The following is an 18,206-nucleotide window of genomic DNA, read 5'->3' on the forward strand; positions in this document are numbered from 1 at the left end:
TTGAGACCTTAGAACTGATATCTCAAGGTGGGTGGTGCATTTACGTCTGTGGGCTCCAGTATCCACTTAACACCAGGTAAGCTGTGAGCTCGTCCACCCATCTAAGCAATAAAAAAAAAAACGAACGATACAGAAGCAAAACTCACGTTAACACTCAAAATTCAGTTCCCCGATAAGACGTAATGTCAAAAGGTGACCGAGCGCATAATTACGTGACAGAATAGTAATCGCGCAATCGTAATGATGACAATATCAGTAACAATCGTGCAGCAATGGCGAGCGGACGCGCATTTTTGTTTACATTAATAGTATTATCGTTATATCTCGCGAACACACAATGCAAGGTATACACTAGATGTAAATTGACGAGAGACTTATTAAAAAACAACTTCCCAAGGACGTTCATCAGTAATTGTGAGTTGTTCTATTTTATTATTGCATACTTTAATTATTCTTAGTTTTTTGTATCATGTCCTTCACAATGAATGTGTGGGTTTCCCGTTGATGTAAACGAAATGTTTTTACCTTGTCATAGCGTTACATAGTCGTGATCGTCTTTTTTTATTTACTAGAGGTCCCGCAGTAGTCGAAATTCAACTATAATTAATCGGAATTGTAAGTTTGTACACTATTATGATTGTATTTTATACTTCTATAATCACAAATTTCGCTAAGACTGCACTATAAAAAATATTAACAAAGACAAACAATATTTAATCTATTCTCAATTTGACAACAGACGTCAAGAACGAAAGTTTGACAATATGTAAATAGTATGCATGCGTGTGTGTGTCAAATACATGGTATGTAGTGTGTGTAATGTTTTCTTTATTGATTTAATGTATCCTTTATGCATTATTTAAAAAAAATATTAGCATTGTGCACTTCTTCTCTATATTCTCTATAAGTGTGGAAAATTTCATACTCCTCCGTCCGCGCAATTTTCGTAAAAAGGGATACAAAGTTTTTGCTTCACGTATTAATATATAGATTTACGCCGCACGTTCGTGTGACGTTTAGATACAAGAGCTACGAATTATCAACTGATTTGTGGATCGAAAAGAGCTTAATTAAGTTAAAGTACTTACTAATGAACATCATTCAACTAACATACTGAGACCTTAGAACTTATGTCTCAAGATGGGTGGCGCATTTACGTTGTAGATGTCTATGGGCTCTAGTAACCACTAAACACCAAGTTTTTTTTTATTGCTAGATGGGTGGGCGAGCTCACAGCCCACTTGGTCCTTTTAGGCCAAGACGACTTCTAAAACTGCTTAGAGAGGAAGCCGGAGTCGCGACCTCGTGTATCTCTTGAATAACCTGGTAGATCATTGTAGATTCCTCTGACACCACCTTTTAACTTATTCCATCATGATGCCAGATATATCATACATTAAATCGGCTCAAATAATTGAACACATGATATTATATGAATAATTGAAGTCGTCGTGAGGTTAAGACGTCCGGTGCATTCGTGTTGAGCGATGCACCAGTGGTCGAATCCCAGGCGGGTACCGATTTTTCTAATGAAATACGTACTCAACAAAAATGTTCTCGACTGACTTCCACGGTGAAGGAATAATAATATTTCTGTCGTGAAGCAGCAATGCGTTTCGGTTTGAAGGGTGGGGCAGCCGTTGTAACTATTCTGCATGGATATGCATGCTGCTATGCTGCCACCTACCTTGAGATATAAGTTCTAAAGTCTCAAGTATAGTTACAACGGCTGCTTCACCCTTTAAACCAAAACGCATTACTGCTTCACGGCAGAAATAGGCAGGGTGGTAGTGCGGACTCACAAGAGGTCCTACCACCAGTAATTACGCAAATTATAATTTTGAGGATTTTTATTACACGATGTTATTCCTTCAGCGTGGAAGTCAACCGTGAACATTTGGTACGTTTTTTAATAGAAAAATTAATTTATTTATTTATTTATTTAAGGATTACCGACAGGGTTTACAGTAAGACATAAAATAACATTGACATGTATAGAGCAATTGATAACTGCAACTCTAATGGTTAGTTAGACGAGGAGTAGGTGAGTGCTTGCCTAGATTGGTTCTGCTAAAGCGGGTGCTGAAAAGAGCAACGGGGCAACGAGGTAACCTGGATGGCACCTTCAAAGAGAATTTATTGAGGATGGAGTGGGAGTCGACAGTACCACTCATAACTTGATATAAAAAACATAAGCCTAACATATCGCGGCGATCAGTCAATGTTTGTAAAATTTGTACCCGCCTGCGGGATTCGAACACCGGTGCATCGCTAGATACGAACGCACCAGACGTCTTATCCTTTAGGCCACGACGACTTCAAAAATACTTCTAAATTTAAGAGAACGAAAAAGAAAATACATATATTTACGTTTTAAGTCTAGTTACCGCGAAGAAATAAAAAATATGTATAGTCGATTCCAGAAACTTGTCTTGAAGACTTAAAAACAGATAGAAAGCAGATAGAAAACAGAACTTTAATATTAAACCAAACTAATAGATGTTTTTTGTTTTGGCGATGGGCGCAAAAATCATATATATTATTTGCGATTTGATAGCATTTATCGTCAATTGAACACACTAATTGGGGGCGTTGAAAATTAATTCCAAACAAGATAATACGTATTTTTAGATTTGAAACTTATGTTATTGACTGAAATTCGAAATCAATTATATAATGAAATTAATAGATTTAAATAAAAATAGTTGTGAGTTTGATCAAAGTTCATTTTCGAAGCTCAAATAAAAAAATATGTGAGCTGTCACGGGACGCCTGGCAGATGTGAAACATCGACATTATTTTGTAAAAGTAATATGCAGAAAATAACAGATTGTGATAGGAACTAAATATGTCATAATGATAAAATAAAATATTACGAAAAAATAATTTGTTTTCAAGTAAAACACAGGCTATGTGTAGTGTAGTAAACAACACTGTATACACTACGGAGTATACACTATAGGTATCCGAGCTCAGTCTAGCGAGAGAGATGGCTTAACGCCGGATCGAGTGGGAGAGAATCGCACAGTCGATTGCGCATGGCGACGCGTCGCCACACCGTACACACTACTGCATATAGTCTGTATATATACCATCATATAGATCAACTAAATATAGATCACATCAAAAACGATTTCTGGCGTGGCGACGCATGCCGTGGAAATCGTTTTTACGTGCGGCTATAGATGTTTTACATCAAAATTAAGGCTTTGCCAGATATATCTGCTTAGTTCAGTAACAACAACATTGTGCAGCTCACTAAAACTATTCCATCATCATCTAGGTTTGTGTAAAAATATATATAATATAATATAGTTGTTGTCATTCCTCTTATTTATTAATCTAGTATTTTAGGAATGTCTTTAGTATTTTATCAATGATATCCTTGTTATCAGAACTTTTAAAAACTCAATCTTGCTTGATAAAAGATGTGACAAACAAATTTCGGAGATTAGTCAATCGAAGGGGGGTTTACAAAAATATGGCTCTGATGTTTGTGCCGGAAAAGAGGAGACAAAATTTTCACTTTTCGATGCCTCCAATGAACACTACTCTAACTCCAAATTCGTAGGTTTACAGGAGGAGAGTTTAAACGAAAAAAAGTTGATAAAACCTTTATTATTGCAGATATATTTATGGTTTTTTCTTGTGTAAATAGCTGATTTACTCTCGCTTCGAAGCCCATCAATAATGAATTTGTAATACTTTTAAAATAGTGAAGCGATTTGTGTGAAAAACGAAAATTTCAAAATTTTGAGTTAGAGTAGTCTTCATTGGAGGTATCGTTTTGATCAATAAAGTAAATTGGTCTTTAGAATCTAATGTCGTGAATAAACTATTTAATGTAGGACAGTATTCGAATCTTAAACCAGAGCTTTCTAACATAGTAAAGCTCGTAGTAGATAGATACCTACAAATGAGAAATACAATTCCCAAATAAACAAAAAAAAATGCTTCTCGACTATTAATTGTTATTGGTCATGCACATTTTAAAATAATTCTGTTCATTAAGGTCGGGTAGCCACGATCTCAACCTTGCGCCGTAATTTTAAATTCTGATTGCTTCAATTGTATTATACTATCCACATACGCCATCTGTATAATGATATTTTCTATTATATTAAGTTTTTTTTTTTTTTTTTTTTTTTATTGCTTAGATGGGGGACGAGCTCACAGCCCACCTGGTATTAAGTGGTTACTGGAGCCCATAGACATCTACAACGTAAATGCGCCACCCACCTTGAGATATAAGTTCTAAGGTCTCAGTATAGTTACAACGGCTACCCCACCCTTCAAACCGAAACGCATTACTGCTTCACGGCAGAAATAAGCGGGGTGGTGGTACCTACCCGTGCGGACTCACAAGAGGTCCTACCACCAGTAAAAGTATTCCTTTATTGCCTAAATTGGTGGACGAGCTCACGAACCTCCTGGTGTTTATTGGTTACCCGAGCCCATGGACATCAATAACGTAAATGCTGACACCCATCTTGAGACATAAGTTCCTAAGTCTTAGTTGTTACAGTACAACGGCTGCTCACTACCCTTCACACCAAAATGCATTACTGCTTCACGGCAGAGATAGGCATTAGAAATAGGCACGGCTCAACAAGAAACACTAGCACCACCAAAATCTTAATTGATTGTAGTATTACAGTATATTTGTATATCCGGAAATATGTTATTGTTATCGTTAGTAATACTAATAATTAGTAAGATTTAAAACTTTGGAGACTGAAATATTTGGGATAAATATCTCGATTCCCAGCACAGGGCATAGTCTATGAATTATTTGATCAATGAACTAACGTTATCTACAGATATGTCCTCTTTAAGTTTTAATCTTATTAATTAATTAACATTATTTGCATTGACGAGATAGGAAAAGCAAATGAAACCGAGCGGATTGTTTGGGAAACTATTATAGATAATGTAGGAATGTTTTTCTTTCAATTAAGTACTTTATTACTTCGGAATTGGGTTTGGAGTCGTAAAATGTTGATGGCGCCGTTTAGCAATGGACTCTTGTGACCGAATTTACTGCTTTCGATAGGTAGGTAGCTAGTGGCCTATCTCGTATTTAATGACATTAGGTTGACTATTGTATTGTTTATAGAGTAACCAAACTCTATCGCCTTCTAGTCCAAAATGTACAACTCTTTTGCAGAAACACTAATTGGGACCACTGAATAATAATAATAATATAACTCTTTATTTAACACCACATGTACAGAGTAAGCATATAAAACAAAGTCGGTGACATAAATTGGCGGCCTTATCGCTGAAAGCGATCTCTTCCAGGTAACCTTGCAGGGAGAGGAATAAGCAAACTGGACGGTGCTATATCTTAAATAAACTCACATAAAAATATATAGTTATATACACATGTGAAAAATAAATACAATATAAGATAGACTTACATACGATTAAATGCAAATAAATACTAAAAATATGCTAGTAAATATAAAATAAGTAGCAACTTAGTAGTAAATAAGTTAGTAAATAACTTGGTAGCAAATAAGTAGCAACTAGCACTGAAGTGGCTGAGATTAGACTTCAGTCACTTGCAGTTTGAACGGAAGAAGAACAATAGCGCAGTTTTTTATTTCTTGTGTTGTCTCATCGAATTCACGAAGCACACCGTATGAATTATCTCTTGTTTTCATGTTCTTTTTAAATTTTTTTTTTTTATGGCGTACTGTTAACATTTTTTTTTATTTTTTTTATTGCCTTTCTACGCAGACGAGCATACGGTCCACCTGATGGTGAGTGGTTACCGGCGCCCATGGACTTCAGCAATGCCAAGGGCAGAGCCAAGCCGCTGCCTACCTAACCAATTTTTTTAATTTAACCTATTTTTTTAACCTTAACCTTATTAAATTTAACCTATTTTTTGTCGTTTGTAAAATTGATGTAACATGTCATAGTGTGTTATAAGAGATTGCTGTACACGCCTGAAACTGGCTTACATACCAGTACTTAATTTTATACTTGCTAATTTTAAGCTTGAATGTTTTGTGTGTATTGCTGTTGGCGTGTCTAAATAAATAAATAAAAATAAATAAAATGCAACACGCACTTATATACAAAACTGATTGAAGTTAATACTGGCTGGAAACAAAACTAATTGACAATAATATTGGCTGTTAATAAAACTTCAGCTGAAATGACATCTGGAGCTGCGTTTAGTCGTGTATTAGTATTTGAATACTACATGTAGTATACACCACTAAACATTAATTATCGATCAGATTTACCATCAACGCCAACAATTTCTGGTACTACTGCTCTACTAATAATAATATCTTTTATTTAAATTATAGGGGTGTGTTTAATCGAGCAGGGCAGCGATAGAAACACATCGGCTTTAGTCGTCAAATCGCCACGGAGGAAGTTCTACGGGTTGTTTCAAGTGAGTCTATGGTTCCATTTTCATTTTTGCAAGACATAGCTTATAGACAATACTCAGAAGGGTCTTCGATTTCTTACCACGTTAGAGTGGCGACAGCATAGAAAAATTGTTGTTGACTGGGAAGGTGGAAGGGAAAAGACCGAAAGACAGGTCCTCTTTGCGTTGGTCAGACCAAACCAGCACCGCACTAAACACCACCACAAGTGAGGTTGTGCACGTCGCAGAGAACAGATCGACGTGTCGTGGTGTAGTTTGGCGGAATATTCTGAAATCCCACAGAAGTCACGAGGAAGATAGACAATACAGACCGAACCCGCTCATCTGTCATGCTCTACAGGCCTAACAAGGTCAAACATTCTCTGTTACCAGTTGTTTATTAGTAGAAATCTTCAGTACCTTTCCATATTACTGGTGGTAGGACCTCTTGTGAGTCCGCGCGGGTAGGTACCACCACCCTGCCTATTTCTGGCGTGAAGCAGTAATGCGTTTCGGTTTGAAGAGTGGGGTAGCCGTTATAACTATACTGAGACCTTAGAACTTATATCTCAAGGTGGGGGGCGCATTTACGTTGTAGATGTCTATGGGCTCCAGTAATCACTTAACATCAGGTGAGCTGTGAGCTCGTCAATCCATCTTAACAATAAATAAAATATTAGTTGCTTACAGCTGCCCAAATTTTCTTCGGAATTTGGCGCCTTACTCAGCGATAATTAAAATAAATAATTTCGTTACAGATAGGAAGTGAATGGTGCAAAGAAGGTCGCAAGGGTGGTAAATGCGACATTCCTTGCGAAGGTAAGCGATGTATCCAAATAGCAGAATTGTCTTAAAACCGGTTTCAAAATGTGAACACCTTTTATTTTGATCCAGTCCCATACGAGCATCTTAATGTGGGCGACAACCTTCTTATTATCGTCTTTTAGGTAGACTCAGAGCTTGCCTATATAATATTTATACTTAAAATGAGACAGGAAATAATAAAACCCATATTAATCAGTGCTGTTTCTTGTTGCGCCATAGTTGCACAGTCCATAGTAGCGGCATCTTCATTGATTCTCTAAATCTCGTACAGTGCATTGCACACCCACATAACCATCTTACATTTATGTGTCGTGAAGTAAGCAAGTGTTCCGGCCTGTATACATATATCGCTTTCTTAGATAGGTGGACGAGCTCACAGCCCACCTGGTGTTAAGTGGTTACTGGAGCCTATAGACATCTACAACGTAAATGTGCCACCCACCTTGAGACATAAGTTCTAAGGTCTCAGGTATGGTTACAACGGCTGCCATAAACTGAAAGAATACATACATGCTTATAAGTCGTTCAGAGTATAAAACTCATTTTCATTTTAAGTTAGGCCACTTCAATTCTAAAGGTGGTAGGACCTCTTGAGAGTCCGCGCGGGTAGGTACCACCACCCCGCCTATCTCTGCCGTGAAGCAGTAGTGCATTTCAGTTTGAAGGGTGAGGCAGCCGTTGCAACTATACTGAGACCTTAGAACTCATATCTCAAGGTGGGTGGCGACATTTACTTTGGAGATCTCTATGGGCCCCAGTAACCACTTAACACCAGCTGGGTTGTGAGCTCGTCCAACAATCTAAGCAATAAAAAAAAACAAGAATTTTGGATTAAGCCACTTACTTCAATTCTAAAGGTGGGATATTGCTTATTATCTACGTTACATAAAAAACAATTACGATCTCGGAATACAGCAGCTGTTTATCATCCCGCGAAAGGATTGACCCATTTAATCTGTGAATTCTTCGAAGCTAATAAAAGCGATGTCGCATGTAACTTCATAACACTCTACTAGATAAGAGCCCGTGTCATTTGTGGCGCAAAATTTTTAATAAGCTTTACTTAGTCCACGCAAATATTCTTCCTTCTTAAAACCCCTACCATTTGTTTACGACGCCATTTTTTTTTTATAAAGAATTTGGCTCCAACACCTTTGGCATTGATTTTGCCAATATCAAAGTATTTACAAAAATGACAGGTGGTTAGAGGGGAAAAAAAAATACTAAATCTAAATACAAATAAATTTGGTCAGTTTTCTCATACGCGAATCCGTGATTTTAAGAGCAGCACAAACAAATATATGTTCTTCTTCTTCTTCTTCTCCGTCACTCCCTCATTGCTGAGGATCGTGACTCCGTTTCAGCTTGTCGACTGCCAGCCTCCATCGGTTCCGGTCAGTTGCCTGGTGTAGTGCAGCGCTAAGTGGTCCGCTGGTTTGCTCGGAGATCTGGTCGGACCAACGTTTGGGGCTCCTGCCTCTAGGGCGTTTTCCTTCTACTTTTCCAGTGACCATCAGACGTTCCAAGCTGTCTACACCTCTGCGGGCAACGTGGCCAAAGTAGCGCATTATGCGTTGCAGACAGGTGTTAGACAGGCGCTGAGCGTTCTCCATTTTAAGGTGTTGTAGGACCGAGATGTTAGACTAACTACTTTAAAGATAAATACGACGCCATTTGAATTAACTAGCTCATCATTTTCAGCGTTACTCGACGAAGACATAAAAGATGATGGGGTGTGTGCAATCAAGATATTCGAACAGGAAGGCTTCAAGTATTGGCCTAAATGGGAGGTCAGGTGCAAAGGCCAAACTCTGCCCGACATTGAAAAGTAAAGTATTGCCTTTGATTTTCGCGGGTTTTAGTCGCACTTAAAACTATTTTTGAGGTTTAATCAATGTAATAACAATTTAATTCGCCCGTGGTCGCGAAAACTGTAAAGTATTTGAAACATCTTAAATCATATATTATATATTACTGGTGGTAGGACCTCTTGAGTCCGCACGGGTAGTTACCATCGCCCTACCTATTTCTGCCGTGACGCAGTAATGCGTTTCGGTTTGAAGTGTAGGGCAGCCGTTGCCTTTTTACCTTTTTTGTAGTAAAATTTTAAAATGTATCGAATTTCTTCATTAGATTCACTCGATCTTGACAGAACGAAAAATAAATAAAAATCACACATTTTCCTAATTTGAATTTGGAATTATCTTCTTTAAAATTTAATGATACCAAAACCAGCCAGATACAAATAATATATCCAAAGAGATTTTATTACAAGTTCATTCATACTATAATTCGCAGACTTTTTCCCCAACCTATTGTATACCAGTATGGTGTAGTTTAGTTTTTTGCGTTGATGAGTGAACTAGTTCACGGTTCTTGTGGTTATCGTTAATGTGGCTCTCAACACATTCTTTAAATTAGAACGCATAACGTCTTTGCAGCATACCTAGATAATTAATAAAAAAAATGATGAAAAAATGTTCAAATAAATCAAATGTCTTTAATTTGGTGAAAATTACGTATAAAAAAAATCAGTTTAAGGTAATTAGAAAGAGTGTTAATAATAACGTTCAATACAAAAGCAGACAAGATCATTCTATGGCTACTGGTGGTAGGACCTCTTGTGAGTCCACACGGGTAGGTACCACTACCCGGCCTATTTCTGCCGTGAAGCAGTAATGCGTTTTGGTTAGAAGGGTGGGGCAGCCGTTGTAACTATACTTGAGACGTTAGAACTTATATCTCAAGGTGGGTGGCGCATTTACGTTGTGGATGTCTATGGGCTCCAGTAACCACTTAACACCAGGTGGGCTGTGAGGTCGTCCACCCATCTAAGCAATAAAAAAAAATAAAAATAAAGTGAGCCGTCACGGGACGCCTCACAGTGGGTCGATTCTATGATTTTAGTGACTTAGGGACCAACTTTGTTTTTTTATATTTTTTTTTATGTAGATAGATAGAGCTCGTTAATCTCAATAATAATTGTTTTGGGCAAAAATTACAAAAACTTTATAGTTTGGTCAGAAAAATGTGTTTTGTGATTTTTTTGTATGGAGCGGGTCACATTAAATTAAATTCCTGCTAAGTACCGCGAGGTCCCGCTTTGAAACTTTATTTTCCTTATACCTTGTCTAGTCTACTATCATTTGATGCTATGAACATGTGCATAAAGTTGCAACTCTGCCAAATAAATGGATCGAAAAAAATTAATAAATACATAGAATAAAAACCTTTATATTTTTTTTCGTAAGTGCTTTTAAGTTAAATTTGATATGGATTAGTAAGTAAAAGCACGTAATGATACCCATAATTATATAATACCTAACAACAATACATTTAGTAGGTCTCTAATTATGCAATCTCTCTAAATATTATATATTTTGTTTCACCTTTCGATCTTTGGGTCAGAAGACGAAAGAAGATTGTGTAAAATATCCTCATTAGTCGACGTTCTACTTCTCATTCTTGAATAACATCTCTCTGTATATTTCCGAAAATCTTTATTGCGAGCTTCCGCTGCCTCTTCCGAGAGTTTACCTATACGAATGGCACCAAAGTTCTTCATTATTATATATCACTGCCATGTGCCAACAATTTATGGATACTGGAAGGCATATATAATACCAGGGATATACATTAACATACAATTCTGCAGTATATCTAAAAAATTCCGAAAAATTGGAAACGCGCTCTCCAGATGCAACAGAGTGAAGAATCACGTGAAGCCTCTCTATTAAATCTTTACATATTCCTGTTATGCGGGCTGTTTCTTCTGCATCCCTGAAAAATCTTCTGGCAGTATTGCCATCATTGGTTGTTCCTACTCCTTGCTTGACAACATCTATAAGTAAACCGCATTCCTTTTTAAACGCTTGCTGTATAGCGCTCTTTCTGATTGATATTTTTTCTTTGTCATCCCCCCTTGCAACCTCATTTCTTGAAGTCCAAACGATAAGACGCAAACAAAAAAGTGTCATATAAAAAATAATCTCACAGGAAACTACATACGATGAAAAAATTGTGAAGTAATAAAATTATATTTACCGATATGAAGTAAGCACTCCATGCATCTTATCCAGGCATGTAAAGATGGCATTCCATACTGGAATATTTCTTCATTATTTTCTCTTTGATAAGCAAGTCACTCCAAAAAACTCTGACGGTTTTGCTTTGCAAATATCACAGACAGCAGAAAATGTTTCTGAAAAATATGAGGTTATTTTGCCGTCTATCATCATCATGTGCAATTGATGCTTAACTTCAACTTGTTTGATTTTTGATGGCTGAAGTCTTTCTATTTCTTCTGTTATGCTAACTTTTATAATTGTCACTGTTGACTGCGTTTCTTTTGTAAATTTAAACATTATTGGACGGCAATAAAAAGTTGATGAGGTCGTTTTCCCAAACAATTGTTCCATCAAATTTCTGAAGCCTTATAGGAACTAGATTGACCATGAAAATAGATGAATCATCAAACTCTGTTTCAGTTTTTTGTTTATAATTACTTTGACCTGGGGCTCTATCAAAGCCTATTTGCTTATAAGCAGTAGCTCTCTTGCAGAGTCCAAATCCGAAGTAATCACATCTAAAAGCCTATATAGCGCCAAGTTTAGTAATGCTTGCATTTTAATAGCAGCTCCTTCTTCAGTAATAATTACCTCGTCTTTCCCTGGATAACATTTGGTCTTTTCTTGCTTAATTTTATATTAAGAAGGGTATAAATCAGACCCATTTTCACTTGCTGCTTCTCTTAGGTGTATATACTGCCACTTAATTTAAGTGAAACTAATATTGCCTTATCGGGAGAATATGTACTACTTTTCACTTTACTTGTAATTAAATACTCATTAACTTTTTCTAGATCTTCGGGGTGATTTGACAAGTGGTTCATTATTTCTCCTACATCTTCATTTCTAGTGTTTCTCAAACTAGTAATTGTAGTAGCTTTCATTTCATCCGGGGATAACGAAAGCGATTGGTAAATTTGTTCAGTGCGTCTTCGTTTTTGCCTGGATCCCAATTCTTCAAAAGGTTTTCGAGGTGCAAAAATAGATGTCGAGGCTTCTGTAGTACATTTGAGGGTGGTACATTTTCAACATCTTCAGTATTAGAAATCTCGAGCCTTTCATGTGCAGTGTTGATAGCTTCAGGTATCATTCCTTCGGGCCAGTTTATTGCACATTCTAACCAATCACATTTTTTTCTTATAAACTGTGCTAACATGCGACTACTTCGTTTCCATATTGCACTTATATTTGAACAAAATTGCGTACTGAATTTTTGGAGTTTAACATTTTTCTCTTCGGTCACGTTTATTTGATTTTGTAGGAATTGAAAGAGTTTTTTATTATGAGACAGCGACTGTAGTTGCTCTCTTAAAATCATAAATAATCCTAAATTGTTAACAAAATTTTCAATTATAACGGAAACAGCAAGATCACAACGACAATCACGAGATGTTAGTAGTAGTACGAATAAACGAACACTAGTTAGTATATAATAAACATGGTCACTTTATACTTCCAGAGACAAACAAATGTTTACTATATTTTCTACTACCCAGTAATGGCTACTTAACTAATTATCCTTAAATAATGTTAACTATCTTAATAATTAGAGAGATTGCTTAATTAGAGACCTACTAAATGTATTGTTGTTAGGTATTATGTAATTATGGGTATCATTACGTGCTTTTACTTACTAATCCATATCAAATTTAACTTAAAAGCACTTACGAAAAAAAATATAAAGGTTTTTATTCTATGTATTTATTAATTTTTTTCGATCCATTTATTTGGCAGAGTTGCAACTTTATGCACATGTTCATAGCATCAAATGATAGTAGACTAGACAAGGTATAAGGAAAATAAAGTTTCAAAGCGGGACCTCGCGGTACTTAGCAGGAATTTAATTTAATGTGACCCGCTCCATACAAAAAAATCACAAAACACATTTTTCTGACCAAACTATAAAGTTTTTGTAATTTTTGCCCAAAGCAATTATTATTGAGATTAACGAGCTCTATCTATCTACATAAAAAAATTTATAAAAAAACAAAGTTGGTCCCTAAGTCACTAAACTCACAGTATCGACCCACTGTGCGCCTGGCAGATGTGAAACATCGACATTATTTTGTAAAAGTAATATGCAGAAAATAACAGATTGTGATAGGAACTAAATATGTCATAATGAGAAAATAAAATATTACGAAAAAATAATTTGTTTTCAAGTAAAACACAGGTTATGTGTTCTGTAGTAAACAACGCTGTATACACTACGGAGTATACACTATAGGTATCCGAGCTTAGTGTAGCGAGAGAGATGGCTTAACGCCGGATAGAGTGGGAGAGAATCGCACAGTCGATTGCGCATGGCGACGCGTCGCCACGGCATGCGTCGCCACGCCAGAAATCGGTTTTACGTGCGGCTATAGATGTTTCACATCAAAAATGCTTTAATTTCTGTGTGCACACTTTAAGCTAACACTTCATGAAGATCTCGATTCGAGGATATCGTTGATATTTATGAGGCTAACACTTGACGCCAGTGAAGCAGTCTATTTAATTATTAATTAAAATGTACCCGTTAGGAATGAGTCTTTTAGTTTTAAATTTGCTGCTTCGGGATTCCCATTTTGGATTTGTCGAGGAAATTCATTTACAAAATCGATCACGTCCTATTCTATTACGTGTTCGAGATGGAATCTGAAGATCATTTATTCTAAACATATTATTAAAATAACTGTACGGTGTCAATTTTAGGTTGATAGCATTTGCGTAAAGTATAATTTGATCCTTTTAAATGCTGAGCTTATTGTCAAGTATTTTGCAGAAATGGCTAAAGGATTTTTGAAAAAAAAGTACCTTATTAATTAAGTCGCACAGAATTTTAATTATTTTCCTCAAATATAGATGGATCTTCGTAATTTCGGTTATTTGTAAGATACATATCAATCTAATCAAATGAAACTTATTATAATTTTTCTTTTTTTAATTTATTATAAATTTTTTTTTTTATAAAGATAATTTATTTATTATAAAAAAAAAGAACACAATATTCCTAACCTAAAAGTACATGTTATTATCCGCAACATGCTTCGTCAGATTACAGAAATAAAGTTTTTATTTTATTTTATTTTTATTGCCCTTGTAGACAGACGAGCATACGGCCCACCTGATGGTGAGTGGTTACCGTCGCCCATGGACTTCAGCAATGCCAGGGGCAGAGCCAAGCCGCCGCCTACCACAATTTTACCCACAAAGTTTACGACAAAGTTATCAGCAACATGCTTCGTCAAAAAGTACAATACTTACTTTCAGCTGCAAGCGTCGTCATATTATAATTGTGTTTATTTGTCAACAAAAAAAAAGCGCAATAGTCGGTATTCCGACGCTCCGCACTTCAGACGCATTATTAGAGAGTCGATCTATTGACAGTACGCGCTCTAAGCGTTATTAAAATATTGATCATAACCAACAGTTCCTTTGTTTATTTTAAACTAGCGGAACGCTCCGGCTTCGCTCGGGTATTTAAAAAAAATTCAAATTAAAAAATTATAATACACATCAACCCTTCTATTTGCGTCAGGTTACTAAAAAAAGAATATTATAAAGATAGTTTGAATATTTTTTTTTCATTATTTTAATGAAATTTTATTTTCATTTAAATTATATTTTATTATCTATTTTTTTATTTCTGCCATGAAGCAGTAATGCGTTTCGGTTTGAAGGGCGGGGCAGCCGTTGTAACTACGAGTATACTGAGACCTTAGAACTTATATCTCAAGGTGGGTGGCGCATTTACGTTGTAGATGTCAATGGGCTCCAGTAACCACTTAACACCAGGTGGGCTGTGAGATCTTCCACCAAACTAAGCAAAAAAAAAATTATGTGCATCCAATTCTACATTTATTTTACAGGTGTCCAGACTGGCAGCTACCACCGAGCCGCGCCAGTCCGCCGCGTGACAAGCGCTACCTAAAATCGGACAACAGCTACAAACTATTCAGAGGACGCAGGAACTTAAGCTCTATTAGAAATAAGATCTATTTACAATAGCGGGACTTGTTACGTTTTTCGTTTGGACTTTTTTATTGTTAATATATGTACTAATAAGCTAATATATGTACTCTCTTTTTTATGTGTTTTATTTATGCCATCAAATATTTCAATTGATGTACGTATGTATCCTTATTGAAGATACATGTTTACTTTACGTGAAGCAGTAAGGCATTAGGGCAAAAAGCATTCCTTCGATACAAAAAAAGTATTCAAATTTCTGAGGACACATGCCTCTAAAGTCGGATCGATACCACGAGATTCGGTTTGGATATGTTGTTCAGAATTAATTCACATTATTATCTGACCGCTTTTTATATACACAAAATAACGAATACATCCAAAGCAAAACAAAGTTATTGAAATATATTAAAGTTAAAGTATGAAGTTTTTTACTGGTGGTAGGACCTCTTGTGAGTCCGCGCGGGTAGGTACCACCACCCTGCCTATTTCTGCCGTGAAACAGTAATGCGTTTCAGTTTGAAGGGTGGGACAGCCGTTGTAAATATACTTGAGACCTTAGAGCTAATATCTCAAGGTGGGTGGCACATTTACGTCGTAGATGTTAATGGGCTCCAGTAGCCACTTAACACCAGGTGGGCTGTGAGCTCGCCCACTCATCAACGCAATAAATAAAAAAATTGCCGATTTGTATTGAAAAATTGAAATTCGTTTTTTTTTTCTTTCTCTCCAAAAAATCTCAAACCATGAAGGTTCTATGTCAATTCGTAGAACGGCAATTTCATACTTTAACCCCCTGTGATTTGAAATTTTGAAGTTCTTGCAAGAGACGAATTGAAGTATTTCGGTTTTAGGTATACTAGTAGTCTCGCAGTAGTCGAAATTCGACTATAATTAATTGGAATTGTAAGTTTCTACACTATTATGATTTTATTTTATACTTTTATTATCACAAGTTTCGCCAAAACTACACTATAAAAATATTAACAAAGACAAACAATATTTAATGTATTCTCAATTTGACAACAGACGTCAAGAACAAAAGTTTGACAATAAATAGTACCTATGCATGCGTGTGTGCGTCAAATACATGGTATGTAGTGTGTGTAATGTTTTCTTTATTGATTTAATGTATATTTTATGTATTATTAAAAAAAATATTAGCATTGTGCACTTCTTCTCTATATTCTCTATAAGTGTGGAAAATTTCATACTCCTCCGTCCGCGCAATTTTCGTAAAAAGGGATACAAAGTTTTTGCTTCACGTATTATTATATAGATTTTGTGTTCGTAAAGTTTATGTGTTTTCGAAGTTTGAATCATCATTAAATACTGTATATGTTTGTTATTGGCTTAAGTAAATTGATTTAGCTTATGAAATAGTTAAAACGTATTTTATTTAGAAAGGTCTGGAATCCGTGATTTACAACAGATTAGCCGGTACCCTTCCTTAACTAGAACGTACAGATTATACTCAAGGATTATTATGGAAACTTTTCTAAGCATACCGCAGTTCATGGCACGACGTTATTTATTCAGACTAATCCAGTGAGGTTGGGATGTTTGTTTTAAATTATTCAATAAGTACGTGCCGTATTCTGTTAATTAAGAGGATGTGGGATGGATCAAATTAAATTATGTAATTAAGATTTGATTATATTATTTTCTAGTTAATAATTCTAGTCGTGTTTCAAGAATAATTTTCTATTGAGATTAAGCTCCTCAAAATTTGTTCTAAATAATCAAACTATTTTACGTGTCACAGTTTCTTTAGGGATTTAGTTATTTCTATTCTTCAATCAAAAGTGATTATATCTGGAACACAGATAATAATAGGATATTTTTACAAGCATCTCAAAAGGATTGCAAGTAATCTTTGACTTTCAAGTAAAAGTCTTGATGTAGTGGAAGATGCTTTTCACATTATGATGGAGTGTGCGCGGAAAGATGATTTGAGACAAGAATTCTTTGCAAAATATACAGATTTTCGACAAGTTGGAGGTATAAATTAGGTATTAGTATAGATAGGATTGTGGGTCTCCCGTATAGATGTGGCTTGTATGGGTCTTCGGCGGTACGTGTGTTATGGAGAAAAGGTACCTGAGTAGGCGCCGACGGTGTTCGGTTAATAAATCAAATATAACACCTTGCACACTAATTAAATGTTTATTCAACTAACACTGAGTCCACACGAAAATACAACACAGTCTATATTATTATAATTATGAAGAATTGAAGGTTACCAGCACAGACAGATATTCAGTTTATAAACAGTACACAGAAGACACTTTACACGACAATACTATTTACGATAAACACAAAGAAAGCGCGTTTTTTTTCTCAATAGAGGCAAAAGCTTCGAAAACAATAAACAGTATACAATAAGCGATAGCGACGTGCGTTCAGTACGAGGTAAGTTTCGACTCGGGGCGTGGCTAGCCGCGATCAGCTGCGCAGGAGTGCTTTTCGATCTACCCGCGACATTCCGTCTAAGCGCGCGTGTCCACAGCGCGAACGAACGGGCGACCAGCTGATTGACGCGGCACGATAAATTGTCGTGTGTGTATGTCTGTTTTATATGTAATGTAGTAATAATATATTAATAGATATGTTATATGTGTGAATGTATACTCTGTGTGTATTAATAATTATATTAAATAAATATATTATATAAGTATTATATTGTGAAGAGTAAATGTGTGTGCATGAAATGTGGGATAAGCCCACATCACTCCCCCCCAGAGACCTGGTTAGGGGCGATAAAAATCCGGGAATCTGACATGTCGACCGGATCGTGTAGTTGTAGGTGCAGTTCTGTCAGGTGGTGGAGCTACCGAAACATCGGGTTCAGATATGACAGGTGAAAATGTATTATCTAACAGGCCTTCATGAACAGTAAGGTAATACGCAGGTTTTAAACGGTCTATGGAGACGGTGACAGAGTTACCTTTAATTAAAAGTTTGAACGTCTTGTC

At 36.1% G+C, this 18,206-nt stretch overlaps 1 protein-coding gene across 1 annotated transcript; it reads left to right on the forward strand.

Moving 5' to 3' along the window:
- Positions 1 to 157: 157 nt before the first annotated feature.
- Positions 158 to 15,348, forward strand: LOC105842620 (lysozyme-like). Its single transcript, XM_012696687.3, has 5 exons — positions 158 to 414; positions 6,324 to 6,412; positions 7,147 to 7,207; positions 8,915 to 9,041; positions 15,132 to 15,348. The coding sequence occupies exons 1-5, from the start codon at positions 273 to 275 to the stop codon at positions 15,268 to 15,270; spliced, it is 558 nt and encodes a 185-aa protein (XP_012552141.1). The 5' UTR covers positions 158 to 272; the 3' UTR covers positions 15,271 to 15,348.
- The last annotated feature ends 2,858 nt before the right edge of the window (positions 15,349 to 18,206 follow it).

Source organism: Bombyx mori, chromosome 28, assembly GCF_030269925.1.
Source record: "Bombyx mori chromosome 28, ASM3026992v2".
NCBI classification, from domain to species: Eukaryota; Metazoa; Arthropoda; class Insecta; order Lepidoptera; family Bombycidae; genus Bombyx; species Bombyx mori.

Bases quoted from the DNA above. Each gene is read 5' to 3' on its own strand.
- LOC105842620 (XM_012696687.3), top strand. From the start codon at position 273: ATGGCGAGCGGACGCGCATTTTTGTTTACATTAATAGTATTATCGTTA. The intron at 6,413-7,146 runs GTGAGTCTATGG...ATTTCGTTACAG, and splicing joins AGTTCTACGGGTTGTTTCAA to ATAGGAAGTGAATGGTGCAA. The intron at 9,042-15,131 runs GTAAAGTATTGC...TTTATTTTACAG, and splicing joins ACTCTGCCCGACATTGAAAA to GTGTCCAGACTGGCAGCTAC.